Genomic DNA, 18,758 nt, shown 5'->3' on the forward strand with positions numbered 1-18,758 from the left:
TTTATTAGAACCAGCTAATAAATTCTCTGGGGAACTCCATAGCTCCAAACCAATCACTGATTGGTTTTGCAGGAGAGTAAATAGAAGTTTGGGACGCGGGTGGCGCTGTGGGTAAAAGCCTCAGCGCCTAGGGCTTGCCGATCGAAAGGTCAGCGGTTCGAATCCCCGCGGCGGGGTGCGCTCCCGTTACTCGGTCCCAGCGCCTGCCAACCTAGCAGTTTGAAAGCACCCTCGGGTGCAAGTAGATAAATAGGGACCGCTTTCTAGCGGGAAGGTAAACGGCGTTTCCGTGTGCAGCTCTGGCTTGCCAGAGCAGCGATGTCACACTGGCCATGTGACCCGGAAGTGTCTTCGGACAGCGCTGGCCCCTTGAGTGAGATGGGCGCACAACCCCAGAGTCTGGCAAGACTTGCCCGTACGGGCAGGGGTACCTTTACCTTTACCTTTAAATAGAAGTTTGGATTTGATATCCTGCCTTTCACTCCCTTTAAGGAGTCTCAAAGCGGCTAACATTCTCCTTTCCCTTCCTCCCCCACAACACACACTCTGTGGGGTGAGTGGGGCTGAGAGACTTCAAAGAAGTGTGACTGGCCCAAGGTCACCCTGCAGCTGAGACAGCTGTGGGCTATGTATTTCGAACTAGCCAATCTAGCAACAAGCCAATGAATAAGATATCATGTTCTTCAGAACTCTTCTAGTGCAATGTCTACACCAGGGGTCAGCAAACTTTTTCAGGAGGGGGCTGGTCCACTGTCCCTCAGACCTTGGGGGCCGGACCCACCCTCTGCCAAAAGCACCCCCTCTCCCGAAAGGAGCCCCCCCCCAGTCACGCCACAGCCACTGACGCCGCATTTTCTGCAGTGGTAACGCCCTCTGCCTCGACCAGGGGTCCACGGGGCGCAGAGCCCATTCCAACAGCCTGGGCTGTGGACGCAGCCTCCCCGCCACCACCATTTCCTCCTGCTTGGCTTTTGACCATACGCGGCTGCCTCAGCGGGAAGGGGTGTTGCCCAGAGGTGTCCGCGGCTTCGGATTGGCTGCAGGAGCTTCCTGCAGCCAATCTGAAGCCTCATCAGTGTTGCGGAAGTTAGTCCCCACGTGGTGAGCCTCTGTGCCGCGTTGGTTTAGCATGGGGTGGCAGGGTCAGCAAGGTTCGCAGGCCGCATTAATGAGCCCGGTGGGCTGTACCTGGCCCCCAGGCCTTAGTTTGCTGACCCCTGATCTACGCAGAAATAAGTCCCATTGACTTAATTGGGTTTACTCCTAAGTTGGTGTGTATAAGATTACAGCCTTTATCAGTTATCAAGAAAAATAGAGTGTGAGAGAAAATGTTGGCATAGTGTTGAAGCCGCAAAGTCAGAAATTCCATTGCAAGTTCCCATTGTCCATGATACATCTAGACCCGTGGTTCCCAATGTGGGGCACACGAGCCACAGGGGGGCAATTTGAGAATGAATTATTAACAGTTAATGGCCTTTTAGGCTTCCTCCACGTGAAAAGAAGTTCACTTTTTGAATGATAAGAATTGTATGTCATGGGGGGGGGGGGACCAGGATTTTAGAGATGCTTAGGTGGGGCATGGCCAAAAAACAGGTTGGGATCCACTGATCTAGACAATGCATGCTTCTGATCTGATTGCACATTCCTAGGTTTAGGTGGACTCTCATTTTCAAGGTGGAAAGTATTCATCCATGTTTTAATTGCAAGGATTGTGTAGACCATGAAATCACTCCAAATAACCAGTAATAATTCACCTGGAGAAAAAAACAGCATTAAAATCTCAAACAAAGAATACGAGGGAAAGCAATAATTTGAGACCAGTTCAGCAACAAATACTTTATTTTAAAAGGAGAACAAGGTTTTCCACCATAAGTCTAGAATTTAGCATTTTTAAAATCAGTTATTATTAGGATGGTGGTGGTGGTATGAAAGCTTAAGTTGTTTATACAGTGGTACCTTGATTTTCAAACTTAATCTGTTCCGGAAGTCCGTTCCAAAACTAAAGCGTTCCAAAAGCAAGGTGTGCTTTCCCATAGAAAATAATGCAAAATGGATTAATCTGTTTTAGACTTTTAAAAACAACCCCTAAAACAGCAATTTAACATGAATTTTACTATTTAATGAGACCATTGATCCCCAAAATGAAAGCAATAAACAATATACTGCAGTCAATCAATCAATCAATCAATCAGTCAGTAGCGGAACTGGGTTCCACACAGTCACACACAAAAAAGAGCCACAAAAATGCAAAATCAATAGCAAAAACAGACAGACCTCAGCGTAACACTTAAAACGGAAGTGTGGCACTCAATTCATCAGCGTAACTCAAAACAGCAGTGTGGTTGTGGCGTTCATACAGAGCTCCCGGTCTTTTCACGGACTACAGTGGTACCTTGGGGTTACATACGCTTCAGGTTACAAATGCTTCAGGTTACAGACTCTGCTAATCCAAAAATAGTAAGAACTTTGCGGCGGCAGCGGGAGGCCCCATTAGCTAAAGTGGTGCTTCAGGTTAAGAACAGTTTCAGGTTAAGAACGGACCTGCAGGATGAATTAAGTTCTTAACCTGAGATACCCCTGTATTGACCTGTACACCAGTGCTTTATTCTTCCGCTGCCACTAAGCAGGTTTCTTCTGGTGAAATACTGAGTCTCAGTCAGGTTGTAAAGTCAACAACGAAGATTAAAGTTTATTGAAGAACAAGTTTTAAATATATTCAGAACGGTTTCTGAAATGCGCACCCTTAACTAGATGTGGCACTATCTCACACTGTCACACTCTTCTCAGTTCTATCCCTGTCTCTCACTCTAGCTGTCACAACCTCTGTGTTCGTCTTTTACTGGCTCTGTCTGACTCCTCTATCTCCCAATGGTAAAACCCCTGGGCTGAGCCTCAAAGCCAGGAAGGCTCCACCTCTGAGCTTTCTCACTGGTCTATCTACATTAACCATTTCCATCCCCCTGTACAAACAAAATCACAAGGAATGAGCAAAGGCCACATCGGCACTCAAATCGGAAGTGTAACACTCATGTCGGAAGTGTAACACTCAAAACGGAAGTGTAGCACTCAAATAGTCTGCCTAACACTCAAAATGGAGCATGTTTGGCTTCCGAAGAAAGTTCGCAAACCGGAACACTTACTTCCGGGTTTGCAGTATTTGGGTTCCAAGTTGTTTGAGTACCAAAGCGTTTGAGAACCAAGGTACCACTGTATACACAAGCAATGAATAGGATCCCTTCCTTCTGCAACTGGAAGAGGGAATTAACACAGAGACACCTCTTGATTACATGGGGAATTTTGCTAAATGCTGTCGTGCTTTGGTGAGACGCTTGATCTTCTCCTTCAGAGTGTTCCTCACATTGGAAGTATCATACCTCTCCTGAAGGAGAATGTCAAACTGATCTTTGTTTTGCAAGAGTTGCAGCATTGCATTTTGTAATTTGTCAGCATAATCTTGGAGAACATATGTCCGAATAATCATGGGAATTTGGGTTCCAAGACGGGTTCCTGCGCTCTGCAAACAGAATAAGAGTTTGGGTTTTTAGACTGATTAACGGACAGACAAAACCAGGAAGGTAGCATTATCAAAAGACTATCATTACAACAGGTCATCCACTTAAACATAGGTCACTGGAAGAAGGCTTAAATCACTCCCACTAACAATCCAAAGAGGAGGGATAATGGGGGCCTTATTTATTTCACAAATTGGTTTGGTTCTCTTGCTTCTGGGCCCAGACAATAGAGCAAATAATTTCTCTCATCATATCCATGCCCCACCCCCCTTTTTTTTTACAATGAGAGCTCTAAGAAATAACCTGATGTATGTGCATGTGAAAGTACTTCTTTATTTAGGTTATTATGTGACATTTATGTTAAGAGCAAGCTCCTCCAAAGCAACAGCTTAAAAACTTAAAAACAGAGTTCAGCTATCCTAAGAGAGGAGCAGGAAGGTGGTGGAAGGGTATATCAGCCAAGGAGAAAAACTATTAAGATCAAAGTTTTGGATACTCTGTTTCTTTATTTTACTACTAGAATTGTTCCATGTTGTAATGGGAGATTGAGGTGTTAAAAAAAGAGGTTGAAACTCACTTTGAAGTAAGCGTTCAAGTGGTAAGTCATTTCCTCAATGGAGCATAGCTTTGCTGGAACTAGAACTGATTTTGTAAATGCATTTCCAACAGCTTTCGTTCTAATACCACTTAAATCTTCACTATAAATACTGTCCTGGGAGTACACTATTTGTTCCATTTTAAACTGAGTATTGATCATGGATACCGCAGCCGCTTCTTGCTTCAGTTTTATATCTTCAATATTGATCTGCATGACAAAAGATATTATCTTTTGTTGTTGTTGTTGTTCCACAGTAATTCATTATGAGAACCCCTACACTCAGTGTTCCCAAGTATAATCAGTAAGGCTCAGAAATTAACACTTAAAACTGCTTTACCAATATAGGTCATTAGTCCATTTCACCCACCACCCTGAATGACAGTTCCAGTGTCTCAGGCAAAGGTGTTATCAGAGAATTTTAAAAACTGGACCCTTCCGCAAGCCTTGATGGGTAGTGTTGTGTAGATAAATAAGGTAAGGTGTTACAAAGAACTTCCATGGGAGCTGGGAAAGGTACAAATATTTGAAATGCATGAACTCCACAATTGATGGTAGAAGAACAGTTACATTTTGAGAGAACCACAGAATAACATCTTGCACAGAAATATCAGTGGATAATATTTCCACTTAAAAAATATAAAGCTACCATTGTGTCAAGAGCGAGCTAGCAGTAAATCACACTGTGCAAGTTAGAGTTAAGTCTTTAGCAGCAAACACACTATCTGCAAAGAAGCGTCGGGCCTAAGGAGCGCAACTCATCTCTGGTAGGTCTTGCCCCCATAAAGCAGTTGCTGAGACTGAAGGACCCCACCTCCCCACAGCTAAGTCCCCCCCTTCTCCAGGGTTTTTTTTTTCCAAGCAAGAGACTGCATCTGCACCTCACGAATCTCTCCTTGGCTCTTTTCATACTTCTTCTGGTTCTGGGAGACAAGTAGGGAAGGGAGTTTGTCACAGCAGGAAGGAGAGACAACTTCTCCAGCCAGACTCATCTCTGCCTCTTGGCCTCCTCCCCTGCTTCAGCGTCTGCCTCTGATTCTGGACTTCCCTCTGCCACAGACTCTCCCAGCTCACTATGCCCTGTTCCCTCTTCAGTTTCTGACACCTCAGTCTTCTCCCTCTGACGGCTCATCCTTGTCCCACCACCCTGGCCTCTGAGCAAGCAGTCCATGACGCATGGGCTCTCTTCAGCAGAGTAGCCCCTTCCCTGCATCATATCATCTCCTTCATATATATTAGGTGGGACAAGGAAGTAGTTAAAATTAAGTCAAACTATTTATTTTTAAAATCTAGGATCATACTTGGGGGCAGAGCTCACATAAAACACTCATCAGGGGGAGACCTTTTCAGACTGATGGGCCAGGTCTAAATTTTCCCACCCCTAGCTGCCCACCTGTCAATCACCTGAATTCATAGTGATATCAGGTGAAGCTGTGCTTTAAAGCCCTGATTGTCAGCAAGCACACTAGAGCCATCCTGGTTTTATGGATTCATTACAGGGTTCCACGTCTGCCTTTTGTCTAACACATCACTAAATACATCACTTCTTACCTGAGCAGCTCTCAGAAGATTGTAGAAAGCACCAAAGTGTCGGTAGGCAGTTTGAATAAAATTTTCCCGCACAAGTTCTAGAAAACAGGGAGAACCATTTAAAGGCACAAAACCTTAAGAGAAAAATTGTGGCTAAAATTCCTAAGCAACTGGCCAAAGTAAATAATATACTGTCCTGTGTATTGTTGGAAAAAACGGGGGCCCTGGGCTTGTGTCTTTACACACCTTCACCTCTATCAACACACACACACTGGGGTGCCAACACTATTTCTGGGCAGGAGGCTGAGCCCCCCCAATAGTGAGGGGGCTGCCATCCCCCACCACTGCTGGGCAAGACTGGCCTGCTGCCCCCCACCCCGCATGTGGGGAGCAAGTCGGCGCCCCTGAACACATATGTGTTCACATCAGTTAAATTGTGCAACATGTCAGAAAAGAATGACCACTCTTGCTATTGTGTCTACCATTAACCCAACCTTCTACTCAGAGGCATGCATGCAGATTAGAGTGTTTGTGTGTGTACAATATGCTGCGAAAGACAGAGAGACTGGGAAAATCAAGTAAACAATATTAATGGGAATTGCTTCCTAGGAAGTATTTTGTTAGGATTAGGATCAGAATGATCAACTGACAGAAGACATGTAAGATTGTGGCATAATACAGTGGTGCCCCGCAAGACGAACGCCTCGCAACACGAAAAACCCGCTAGACGAAAGGGTTTTCCGTTTTTGGAGGCGCTTCACTAAACGAATTTCTCTATGGGGTTGCTTCGCAAGACGAAAAAATCTTGCGAGTTCCCGCGTTTTTTTCTGCTTTTTTCCGCCCTTTCCCTAAGCGCTAAGCCGCTTCTCAGCTGTTCCGCTGATAAGCCGCTTCTCAGCTGATCGCTAAAAGCCGCTAGACCGCTAATAGCGCTAATCCGCTAAGCTGTCAATGGGCTTGCTTCGCAAGACGAAAAAACCGCTAGACGAAGAAAATCACGGAACGGATTAATTTCGTCTTGCGAGGCACCACTGTAATCATATATATATATATATATATATATATATATATATATATATATGTTCTTTCCTTTCAAGGCCAATATATGCTAAGCACTATGCAGATATAAAAAAGGACACAAGTCATGAAGATCATTGGGTTAAATTGTGTATGCAAATAAATTATGAGCTGTTACTGACTTTCACAAAGCCAATAAAACATTTAGGCTGCAATTCTATACCTAATTGCCTGGTATAAAATTTAGTGACATTTACTTTTGAGTGGACATGTATAAGATTGCACTATAGAAGGTAGTGCTCTTAACAGAGAATAATTTGTTTTTCTGCAAGTGACATTTAAAGTGTTTTGATTACCCTGCATTTGTCAATCAAAATATTCACAATACTTATGTGTATTAAAATTAAAAAAACTATTCTGTTTTAAAACTGCTATTTCTATATTAACAGTACATCAACAACATTCAGAAATGATATATTCCAGACTAAATTATATTCCTAAAATCACACATGAAATCCTTTACATAAACCAGATATTAGAACCAGAAACCATGTTGCTACTGTAAAACGTACCCGCTACATCCGTCAACATTTCAACAGCTGGCGATTTCAGCATCATAATTTGTCGTCTGACAATGGTCTCAAAGGTCTTGTAATTAATAAACCCTGGGAGTTCTTTACCACGATATTTATTTTCATAGCTGTGAACTTCATCTTTCATAGTATCTCTTACTGCAACATTGAAAAAATTGCATTAAGTAACCACCCTCAGCTTTCGAGGCTCCAGTACTGATGAAGTTAATAATCATGGCTACTCCATGAATTATAGAACGCACATTTTTTAAACCTGCTCTTTTCTGCAAGTTTGATATTGGAAGACGTCTATCTCAAAAGCAAAAAAAAATAAATAAAAATGGGCTGCGTGCACAGGTAAACAAATATCTGTGACAATGCCCAAAATGAACCACAGGTTTCTGGAATTTAGAGATGATAGGGACAACAGCACATAATGTGCATATATCCCATCAAGTACCACACCCACCCACAAGTGTGGCTAGGAAATACTGAGATCAGAGTTCAACTGAAAATGCTCATGTGTGAACAAACATGCACAAAAGTGCATCTGGGAAAAATGGGTCTGTGCAAACTACATGCACGCTATCACGCTGATGTGTACACAGCCTGCATGAGAATTCAGGTTAAAACTGGGTGTTCACTTGCAGGGAAAAAAATAAGAAATTTGAAACAGTTTACCATTTAGTGCATTGCTGTTGATCTCCTCTTGCCATTGATTAAAGATATTTCGCACTTTTGTGAACAATCTTGTTTCTTTCAAATCCGTTAAATCCTCTCCTTGTACTTTATTTAAGATGTCTTGATTAAAAAGCTTGATTTTCTGTAAAAAGAATATATATATTATTTATATATAAATTCAGTCTGTCCAGCTACAATGTACATCTTTTGAAAAAGAATTGATTATCCAGAAAGCATCAAGACTCGCCACCAAACATTACGTGCAAATGAAGTTTTACATAGGATAGGAGATGAGGTGAGGATAATTTCTCTCTGAAATGAGAATAGATAGTGGAAAGAATGAAGAAACCAAAATGCTGGAGGCATGTCAAGCCATTCAAAGGATCGGGGTGGGGGATGAAGGGACAGCAGATGACACAGACAGCCAACCCGTTAGGCTTTGAACTCGATGGCTTAAGCTTTATGGCTTATACGAATGAGCAGAGTACAATAATAAAAGAGAAGTGCATCATGTTCAGGATAAACACCACCATTCATATTCCATAGTACCATTCCTAAACCAGCACAAAGAGAATGCTCCCCAAATCACATACAAATAAGATTTACAGTCTTAAAGTGGTTCCCTGATGTTACTTTTCAACAAGTAGCCAATCCTCATCTTAAGTAAAGTATATCCTTCAAATAGATGATATAGGGTGAAGGAGACATAATATTTAAAGAGAAGCCACAGCTGAGTCATTACATGCTGTGCAAGCGTGACTTTCTACCTGTTTTGCAATGTACATAACTTTCAACTCTCCTAACTAGTGTCTGCCTAGACTTAGATTCACTAAGGTAATAAAAGAGATAATTGATGGGAAAGGATATCTGATGACGATAGGACCTTCGGGTATAGGGCGGTATAGAAAATTAATTAATTAATTATACAGTGGTACCTCGGGTTACGAACTTAATTCGTTCCAGAGGTCTGTTCTTAACCTGAAGTACCACTTTAGCTAATGGGGCCTCCCACTGCCGCTGCGCTGCCAGCACATGATTTCCGTTCTCATCCTCGGGCAAAGTTCGCAACCCGAGGTACTACCTCCGGGTTAGCAGAGTAACCTGAAGTGTTTGCAACCCAAAGCATTTGTAACCCGAGGTACCACTGTGACGATGATAATGATGATGATGATGATGATGATGATAATCATCATCATCATCATCATCATCATCATCATCATCATCCTTGGAACTTAGTATTGTACCAATGCTTTTGGTCCAATTGAAGCATATGGTTGTCCAATCTTTTAATGCAAAACCACCTCCCATCACCCTTGACCATTAGTCAGGAGTCCAGCAACATCTGGAGAGGGACATGTTCCCCACCCTCTGTTTTTCACCGGACGGTTGTTGTTTATTTGGTCTTTCATTATCAACATTATTTTTAAATGTACAGTATTGCATTGAAGCTCGGAAATGTCTGCCAGAGTTCAAGGCCTAAACCTCTTCTACCAAAATTACATACTGATATTTAGGTACTTAGTTTTCAGTTTCCTGAGAAACACACATATTAAAAATTTCAGGCATTCCAGAAATAAAATTGGAAACCCCACATTTATTTACCTGTATGAGGAAAGGCATTTTCTCTTCCGTGCTTCCAGGCACATCTTGACCACATTTTTGCAGCTCTGCATTTGTTACCTCTAGCTTTTCCTTAATTTGTTTTTGCAAAGTTGGCAATGTTTTCTGAAAGACAGACATGCACCAAGAAGAAAAGTATTCAGTCTCAGAATGTTTCAACACCTCTTCAGAGTGAATTCACAGAATCATTCACAGAATCTGACACTTGACTGAGATAAATACCATTGCAGCTGCTTAACACAGGAAGAGAAGACTCCCTGGAAAAGACCCTGATGTTGGGAAAGAGGGAGGGCACAAGGAGAAGGGGACGACAGAGGACGAGATGGTTGGACAGTGTTCTAGAAGCTAAGAACATGAGTCTGACCAAACTGCGGGAGGTAGTGGAAGACAGGAGTGCCTGGCGTGCTCTGGTCCATGGGGTCACGAAGAGTTGGACACGACTAAACGACTAAACAACAACAAAAAACACTGGTAGTGAAACATAGAAGCCACCAACTTCTTTTTATTTGGAACATACCAAAGCATGCCAGAAAGTCTTATTCACAACCCTATGATCAGAATGTATTTAGACAACCAAGATGTGTGTGTGTGTGTGTGTGTGTGTGTGTGTGTGTGTGTGTGTAATACACATATAGTGGTACCTCGGGTTAAGTACTTAATTCGCTCCGGAGGTCCATACTTAACCTGAAACTGTTCTTAACCTGAAGCACCACTTTAGCTAATGGGGCCTCCCGCTGCTGCTGCGCCGCCGGAGCACAATTTCTGTTCTCATCCTGAAGCAAAGTTCTTAACCCGAGGTACTATTTCTGGGTTAGTGGCGTCTGTAACCTGAAGCATATGTAACCTGAGGTACCACTGTATAGTTTTTCTTTAGAGAAATGAAGATCATTGGACTGCTGATAAATGCATTTGCATACAACATACAGTTATGCCCCGGGACTAAAAATGACATGTCACATGTCCAATGACATGTAGTTTTCCTCTGCTGGTATTTTTTTTACAGTATAAATCTTGAATAGAAAACTTTCCACTCCAGCCATTTCCCCACTCTTTTTTTAAAGCAAAAAATTGTCAATAGAAGTCAAAGATTGAAAACAATTTTTCTTTTTCTAAAAATTGAAGTATAAATAAAATCAATCATTAAAAATATACATTATGTACTAAAATTACAGATTAAAATACATATTAACTTACATGTTTAGATAGGCTTTCCTAAACATGTAAGTTTTTTGTGAACATTAAAAAAGGATACAGAGCAAATGCTTCCCAGCAAAGACAAGGTCAATACTATTATTTCAAAGCACTAACAAATTTAGTTATTCAAATGAATCAGTATTCTCTTACGCTAATGTGCTCTATCAGCTCCTGGGTAAGCCTTTCTGCCAAAAGTGGGATGGTAGCTCTGCCTTCCTCCAAAAGAGATCTAGCAGGAAACAAGAGTGAGTAATTAAATTTAAAAGTATGACACAAGTATAACCCAGATAAACAGGCAGGCAGGCAGTTCCCAATATTCATTCAAATGGGGCTCGTTTAAACAATCTTTGGAGTGATCAGACCCAGTGTGTGGAGTACTGCAGGCTGAAGTGTCAAACAGATGCTTGCATTGATTGCATACTTTCACTTAATTTGGCATTATATTTCAACCAACAAAGACCACAATGAACGGATTTCTTTCTTTCTTTTTAAAAATAAGGCTACCTGAAAAAATCGTGTTCTTCGAAAAATTCTCTCTCTTTCTCAATTGCATCTCCCAAAGTCACTTTGTCGTTGATGTCACTTTGCCCACGACACTTAACGATCATATATCCTTTTCTCAGGGGGACTCTTTGATTCCGGATTATGTCCACCACTTCTGCCTCTGTTCCCTTGTCGACCAAGTCAGGCTTGGTCAGGATGCCTGTGAAATAATAGATGCATAGGAAGAAAAGTATTTTATTTTAGGTGGTTTATTTTGAGAAAAGGTAGTACATATTCTGAATCAAGTCACCTTTGAACCCATGGGACCTGTATGGGAAGTGTCTCTGAACTTCCTCACCACTGTGAAATTATGGTGACTGTCCACATTTTTGGGATTAGGAAACAGAGGACTTCAAAGTGAAAGCATGTGTGTTTGAGGCCTGCCTACCAAAGATGACTTAAGAGGACAGACCATTTTCTTCTCCCATATCTCAAGTATTTATTGCGGGGGGGGGGGGGGGCGGCGAGTTTCTTTCTTACAAAACAGTTTTAGAATGTTCACATGGAACACTCAAACAAGAAGATTGCAGAACAGCTTCACTAGCCTGTTGCCATTCAGATGTTTTAGACTTCCAAGTCCTACCATCTCTGACTATTGGGCAACCTTGACTGGAGGGCAATGAATGTTGTAGTCCAGTACATCTGGAAGACACCAGGTTGGCAAAAGCTGTTTCAGAGAATATATCTATGATGGGAAATATGAGATGTTCTTATGAACAGAAAAGCCTGCTGGATCAGGCCAATGGTCTACCTAGTCTAGCATCCAGTCCTCATGGTAGCCCAACCACATGACTATGGGAAACATGCAGATCTAACACCATACATGTAAAGCACAAGGGTTCCCCGAAATAATCTGGGAAACTGCAGTTTTCCCTTCACAGAGCTACAATTCCCAGCACTCTTAAACTACAGTTTCCAGGATTTAAATGTACAGTGAGGATCTGTTCTCCATTTGGAAGTAAAGTATTGCATAAGGGTGCGGTGGGGAGGGAAAAAGACAGCCAGGACTCAGCCTGGGGAATCCAGCAGCAGCAGGACCTGGAAGCAGTGGCAGATCTTCATGGCCCGGTGTGTCCTGGGGGCAGGGGTGTGGCACCCAGCACGGGTGTGGGGACAGCCGCAATGGCACCCTATTGGGATTGTGCTGCCAGGGGTGGTGCGCTCCCCCTGCACTCCTCTTCCTCCGCCAGTGCCTGGAAGTATTTTCTTTTGTGCCACTGGAACAGCTTGCAGTTGGAAGAAATGGCTGGCTATCTGATAGCAGCTGAAAGAGACTGCAGCTTGCCAGACAAGCTGTATCAGATGAGCTGTGGAACCAATAGGAAGCCAGCTGGCCCAATACAAGTACTATATTGGGTTTGGCTCCCCAGTGTGAGCAATCTGTCACTGTCTGATATGCAGATTTCTGTTGCCTTACCATGCCTGATGTCTGTAGTCTGACCTATGGTCTTGGACCACGTTACCAGCCTCTGCTCCTTTGGACCCACTATTGCTGCCCTTGACCCACACAGATTCTGGACCACACTGCTTGCTGCTGAGTCCATCCTTCCCCCAATATTCTTCTATTTCTTTGTACAGATGTGCAATTCACAACAGCAAAGAGCCGCAACAGAATCAGCCAGAAGAATTCAGCCTGCTATGTGAAGTGTGCAGGTCTAGAATATTCACAGAATATACAGCTGATAAGTCACCATTTCAGTAAATACAGCAGAAAGAGGGTTGATTTGAGGGCTAACACAAAATCATGGTAAAAACTGATTAGATGCTTGGCAAAATGATGTTTGGCAAAATGTTAAGAAGTGAATAGGCTATGGTAAGACCTCTAAATAAAATTCTGAATGACACAAATGAAACAGGGTGGTAGGATTCCTGCCTTGTCCTCCCTGTAGTTAAAAACAGCACCATCACTTTTTAAAGTGTTTATTTAACTTACCAAGTGTTCTCTCCCCTGTGGGATCTACTTCTTGAGCCATTTTCAGTGCCTCCGTTGTTGCAATGTCTACATTACTTGGCACCACTACCAAATTGATGGTTTCTTGTTTGTTAATATACTTCTTAATTAACTTTATTATCTGTAACAAAATTCAGACAATAAGAGCTGTGTTATATGGCACCTTATAAAATGAGTAAATACAGCCAACTAAAATTTTGTACAAAATTGGAACAATACAAGAATCTGTTGTGCCAAAGCAGTGGATTTATTAACATAACTGCTGTATTGAACTAATCAAGGAATTGGAGGTGATCAGCATTGTTGTACTTTAACACCCATCAGCCCCAACCAGCATGGGATGATGGGAGTCTGAGTCCAACAACATCAGGTTTCCTACTGCTGTGTTACAATGTTATTTATATTCTAATGTCTACCAAGGATTTCAATGCAATTTACAAACAATTACAAAAATTAAAACAACAGATAAAGCAAACAAAGCAAGCAGCAAATAAAAAACTGCTAATTTTTTTTAATGTGGTAGAAAATGTTTAAAAATATATCAATGGTGGTACGAGGCATACCTTCCAGCCAGTGTTCACCCAACCTCCTGACAACTGTGTCACTGATGCTTACCTGGATGGAGAGGTGTGGTGCAAGTGCACCAGCAGAAGTGCCAGATTGGTTTTGCTAGTGTGTTTCAACCTTCCTGACCTCCCCACCACCTCACCTCTCTCTTTCCTGTAAGCAGCTCTCAGGAGGTCAGAGGACCACCAGTGCTCCACCATGCCACCCACTTCTGCCCCTAGGATTCCATAACTGGAGCACCACCAATAAAATCCCTTCTGCCTTGTAGATGCAAGCCTTACCTCCAATGGGTGGCACTTAGTGAAAGGCATCATACCTTTAGTATGTGGGCACTCCCATACCTTGCTGTATCCATCCAATTCATTTTCAGGATCCTACCAGTTCTGAAAACAATCTTCTTTTTACCTGCTGTCCAATGTCTTTTGGCTGATCACCCACAGCCACTCTTGCAATTCCTGGCAGGTCAATCAGAGTCAGGTCCGGAACATCCGAGGAACTGATTTCCAGGCTAATTAATTCTGAGCTAATGCCTGATCCTGAGCCAGCCATTGCATTCTGGGCTGTATTATAGGAGGAAAAACAAAGTACAGTGGTACCTCAGGTTACAGATGCTTCAGGTTACAGAAGCTTCAGGTTACAGACTCCGCTAACCCGGAAGCAGTACCTCGGGTTAAGAACTTTGCTTCAGGATGAGAACAGAAATCGTGCGGCGGCAGCACAGCAGCAATGGGAAGCCCCATAAGCTAAAGTGGTATCTCAGGTTAAGAACAGTTTCAGGTTAAGAACGGACCTCCAGAACGAATTAAATTCTTAACCCAAGGTACCACTGTAACAGTACAGGAATATTGTGGGAAAATCTCTTCCTACAGACCAAAAAGTGAACACTTCAGCAGAAATGTGTTCTTCTATAATAGACTAGGCAGAAAAGGAAACTAATTACAAAGATAAGCATTTGGAATTTCTGCTTGGTGCAAAGGAAGACACTAAAAACCATCACAGAAAAACTCTTTATGTATATCCCAACCCTAGTAACAATTTAATATCGGTTTGGCTGCCCACTAGAGGATATACAAAAAAGTAATTCAGATAGCAATTCTATGTGCATCAGTGTGCAAACTAGCTCTCCTGAACATTGAGACGTGCTTCTGTGTTAACATCTATAGGATTGCACTGTCAGCGACAGTTACCTCTAATGATTTGTTCTTCCACTTGTCTCGAGCTATTCATTTCTTTCACTGTGTTCAGATATGAAATTTTCCCTTTCCATTCCTTCGTGTTGTGTGTTTTCTTCAGCTTGAGCTCTAAGGGGCATCTTGTAACAATACCTGTAAAGTGAAAAAGCAAGCATGAAGGAATGGAAGATGACAGGAAAGGGCAAAGGGAGCCAAAACATGGGAACCAAAACAAAGGGAACCAAAACATGGGTGGGCCAAGGAAAGCCTGGTCATATCAGCAGGTAGAACACTAAGAATGCAAGAGCCCTGTTGGATGAGGCCAAAGGCCCATCTAATCCAGTATACACTGCTCACAGTGGCCTACCAGAAGCCCATGGGAAGACTGTAAGCAGAACCTGCGTGTAACAGCCCTCTCCCACTTGTGATTCTCAGTAACCGCTATTCAGAGGCATACTGCCTCCGACAGCAGACATAGCCCATAACATTACAACACTACTGAAGTCTTTAGACACAAAGAAAGTGCCATGATCAGTATAGTTGGGTCTTTGCATCCTTCAAATGGCAGGCAGGCAGGCAGGCAGGCAGGCAGAAAGAAAGAAAGAAAGAAAGAAAGAAAGAAAGAAAGAAAGAAAGAAAGTAAGAAAGTAAGAAAGAGAAAGAAAGCTGTTTAGTCATAGGGAGAGTAATATCCCATGCATTACAAAATATTTCCCAAGACACCTATAACAGATAGCAACCCAAAGGGGAGGATAGATACCAAGCAATCTAAAACTATTAACTGATGAAAAAGACTAATAAAAAGTATTAAACCAATTTCATGGGGAATGAAAGTTACTTAAAGGGCTCAGAAAAAATAAAAAGTCCTCCCAAAGTAGCAAAAGAGTTGCCAGGCGAATCTCCCCAAGGAAAAGCATGTCATAAACTGGGTGCCACCACCAAGAAAGCCCTCTCTTTAAAAAAATAAATATTTTTTTAAAAAATATTTCTTAAGTTTACAAAAATACATGCATTGTCTCTTTTTTCAGGTTGCGTTTAGAACCACCTCTCTTTACACCAGATGGTGGGATAGACTCTGAAGACAGTCTTAATATAGAGGTTGATGATTGCATCACATTGACTCATGGAGAAAAAAGAAGAAAAGCGGGGGGTGGGGGATTCTCACCACTGCCCCTTGGAAGAGCGACTCCAGAAAGAGCTTCCAGAACTGAGCTTTTCCCTGAGCTTTGATCGCCAATCACTGCAATTGCTGGCAATGCCAAGTCCTTCTCCACTCCGAGGGCTCTCAGAGAATCAATAAGGTCAATACAAGGGCGGACTTTCTCTTCATACTGGGTGCTCAGGACACTTGTGCTCTGAAGGAAAAACAAAACAAAAGGGCACCTGTGACCAGAACTAGAATTAGTTATCAAGTCCAATAAACCATTTCCACCAATAAATATTAGTGATGTGGAGCAGCAACTGTTTTCTTAAGTGTAAGCTTCCCAGGTCCCTTCCACCTGCTCATATTTGCACAGACCTGCAATAATATATGGGTACTTCCTACACATCCTTATCATGGGCATCACTATAAGAAGAGGCAAGGTGGAGCAAGCCAAAGGCTCAGCTAGTTCAGCATCTTGTTCTCATAGTGGCCAACCAGTTGCCTATAGGAAACTCGCAAGCATAACTTGAGGGCAACTGTGCTCTCTCTGCTTGCAATTCCCAGAATCTGGAATACAGAGACATACTGCGTCTGACAGTGGAGATGGAACTTAGCCATCAAGATAGCCTGTTCCTCCAAAATTATGTCTAATCCTCTTTCAAATCCATTCAAGTTGGTGACCTATCACCACATCTTGTGGGAGTGAACTCCAAAGTTTAACTAAGTGTTGTTTGAAGAAATACTACCTTTGGTCTGCCCTGAATCTTCCAAAATTCAGCTTTATTGGATAACCTTCCCACCCCATGCCCCAGGCTCTAGCATTATAAGAGGAATGATTCAAACCTTAAATATGAATGGTTTCCTTGCACCCAGAACCCTTACTGGGGTATCTAGGTCTGCATCATGGTATTTAAGAGGTATCCCACGAAATTAAAAAATAATTTGCCCTTGCAGATTTTGATTCATAGCTGTGCATTTCTGATAGTACCTCTATAAGTTTAGTCTTCAGTGGAGAGGAGTCATTTATTGTTTTCCTCTTCAGTGGACTGGAGTCTTTTTCCTTTTCACATTTGACCGACATGTTGCTCCCTCGGAATTAAAATATTTTCGTAGACTGGAAAATCAGTTTGCCTGGTCTTAGTAAGAAAAAATATTTTGATTTTATTCTGATGTGCAGGCTGCTTCTGAGAGAAATTCTAAGGCCAGTATCTTTGGTGGAAGTAAATTTCTCTTGAACTATTAAAGCCTGAGCCACCTCTTCTCCCACAGCAGAGTCAGTGGTTTGTATTTTCCGTTGGAAAACGATCCATGACAGCAAAGTTAAAACAGAATACAGTGGTACCTCGGGTTAAGTACTTAATTCGTTCTGGAGGTCTGTACTTAATCTGAAACTGTTCTTAACCTGAAGCACCACTTTAGCTAATGGGGCCTCCTGCTGCTGCCACGCCACCGGAGCACGATTTCTGTTCTCATCCTAAAGCAAAGTTCTTAACCTGAAGCACTATTTCTGGGTTAACGGAGTCTGTAACCTGAAGCGTATGTAACCTGAAGCGTATGTAACCCGAGGTACCACTGTATATATAAGCTTGTTACATATCTCTTGGGGTTTTGGGGGGATATATTTTAAAGTACCATGAAGACTGGTAGTAAGTTTACTGGCCTCCCATTCAAAATAATGAGTCAGACACTTTACAGTGAGTTCAGCGATCCATACAGAAAAGTTAAAGGGTGCCACTGAACTGCATGATGCCCTAGGTATTTGCAAAGCAAATCCCTAGCCATTGACTCTACATTGGTGTCAATCCCTATCCCCCTCCCCATCCAAGGCTCCTAGCATTAGCCATACCTCTCTGATCTACGCAGTCAGAATTGGGCTACACCATTCCGGAAAACCAAAATACCGTACTATTGCATGCACCCCAATACCTGAGCAGCAAGAGAGTCTGCATGTACCTGCAGTATCCCAGGGTTTGGCTTCCTTAGAATGAAGTTCTGTAGAGCCTGTGCTGTCATTAGTCTATATGGTTTTCTTTACAACCTAAGATGCTTTTCTACACACAACCTAAGAAGGGACTGGAGCAGCATTAGCCCTCAACAAGTTCTTGCTTCCCCATTAGGTTTCCAGGGAAGCCTCAAGCTACAACGCAGAGATCAGCATAGAGCAAGACAGCATCTCCAGCTTCCAGGTCACTCACACACAGCCCCCCTGCACCCTCTGGCTGACTGTTCCTCTTCCTAGGATGAGGTGGGGAAAAGCTCACCCATTCATCTCTATGGCAACAGTGCTCACTCTTTAAGATGCAGATGATGGGTATTGGGCTAGGCCATTACCTTGACAAAGGAAGTAGTTTGACTGGTTCAGCAAGTTTCCTCTTATAGATGTTAAAGGTAAAGGGACCTCTGACCATTAGGTCCAGCCATGGCCGACTCTGGGGTTGCGGCGCTCATCTCGCTTTACTGGCCGAGGGAGCCGGTGTACTGCTTCTGGGTCATGTGTCCAGCATGACTAAGCCGCTTCTGGTGAACCAGAACAGTGCACGGAAATGCCGTTTACCTTCCTGCCAGAGCAGTACCTATTTATCTACTTGCACTTTGACATGCTTTCGAACTGCTGGGTTTGCAGGAGCAGGGACTGAGCAACGGGAGCTCACCCTGTCGCG

At 42.7% G+C, this 18,758-nt stretch overlaps 1 protein-coding gene and 1 long non-coding RNA gene across 4 annotated transcripts in view; both read right to left on the bottom strand.

Annotated features, from left to right (window-relative positions):
* Positions 1 to 1,810: 1,810 nt before the first annotated feature.
* On the bottom strand, positions 1,811 to 17,223 carry LOC310842657 (interferon-induced GTP-binding protein Mx1-like). Of its 2 annotated transcripts, XR_014563289.1 has the most exons (14): positions 17,087 to 17,223; positions 16,120 to 16,309; positions 14,970 to 15,107; positions 14,188 to 14,342; positions 13,198 to 13,336; positions 11,226 to 11,424; positions 10,872 to 10,950; positions 9,510 to 9,632; positions 7,908 to 8,049; positions 7,227 to 7,385; positions 5,659 to 5,735; positions 4,090 to 4,317; positions 2,218 to 3,514; positions 1,811 to 2,085 (listed from the first exon to the last, which is right to left on the bottom strand). XR_014563289.1 is itself a non-coding variant. In XM_083734773.1 (13 exons), the coding sequence occupies exons 1-13, from the start codon at positions 17,177 to 17,179 to the stop codon at positions 3,284 to 3,286; spliced, it is 1,953 nt and encodes a 650-aa protein (XP_083590899.1). In that variant the 5' UTR covers positions 17,180 to 17,223; the 3' UTR covers positions 1,811 to 3,283. The 2 variants fall into 2 exon arrangements, 1 of the variants encoding a protein (XP_083590899.1); XM_083734773.1 differs by having other exon boundaries at positions 1,811 to 3,514.
* The window catches only part of LOC310842672, a 461,768-nt gene continuing 444,820 nt past the window's right edge, over positions 1,811 to 18,758 (bottom strand). For both annotated transcript variants that reach the window (XR_014563291.1, XR_014563292.1), the window contains exon 2: positions 1,811 to 2,392. This is a non-coding gene — a long non-coding RNA (uncharacterized lncRNA). The remainder of the gene's footprint in view (positions 2,393 to 18,758) is intronic.

The sequence above is a fragment of the Podarcis gaigeae genome (genome assembly GCF_964106915.1).
Source record: "Podarcis gaigeae genome assembly, chromosome: 4".
NCBI classification, from domain to species: Eukaryota; Metazoa; Chordata; class Lepidosauria; order Squamata; family Lacertidae; genus Podarcis; species Podarcis gaigeae.

What these genes read in the sequence shown, in the direction of transcription:
- LOC310842657 (XM_083734773.1), bottom strand. Translation starts at nt 17,179, where the DNA reads ATGTCGGTCAAATGTGAAAAGGAAAAAGACTCCAGTCCACTGAAGAGG. An exon ending in TGAAGACTAAACTTATAGAG is followed by an intron (nt 16,310 to 17,086) that starts GTACTATCAGAA and finishes TTTTTCCTTCAG; the next exon opens with AGCACAAGTGTCCTGAGCAC. An exon ending in CACAGGGGAGAGAACACTTG is followed by an intron (nt 11,425 to 13,197) that starts GTAAGTTAAATA and finishes ATTATTTCACAG; the next exon opens with GCATCCTGACCAAGCCTGAC.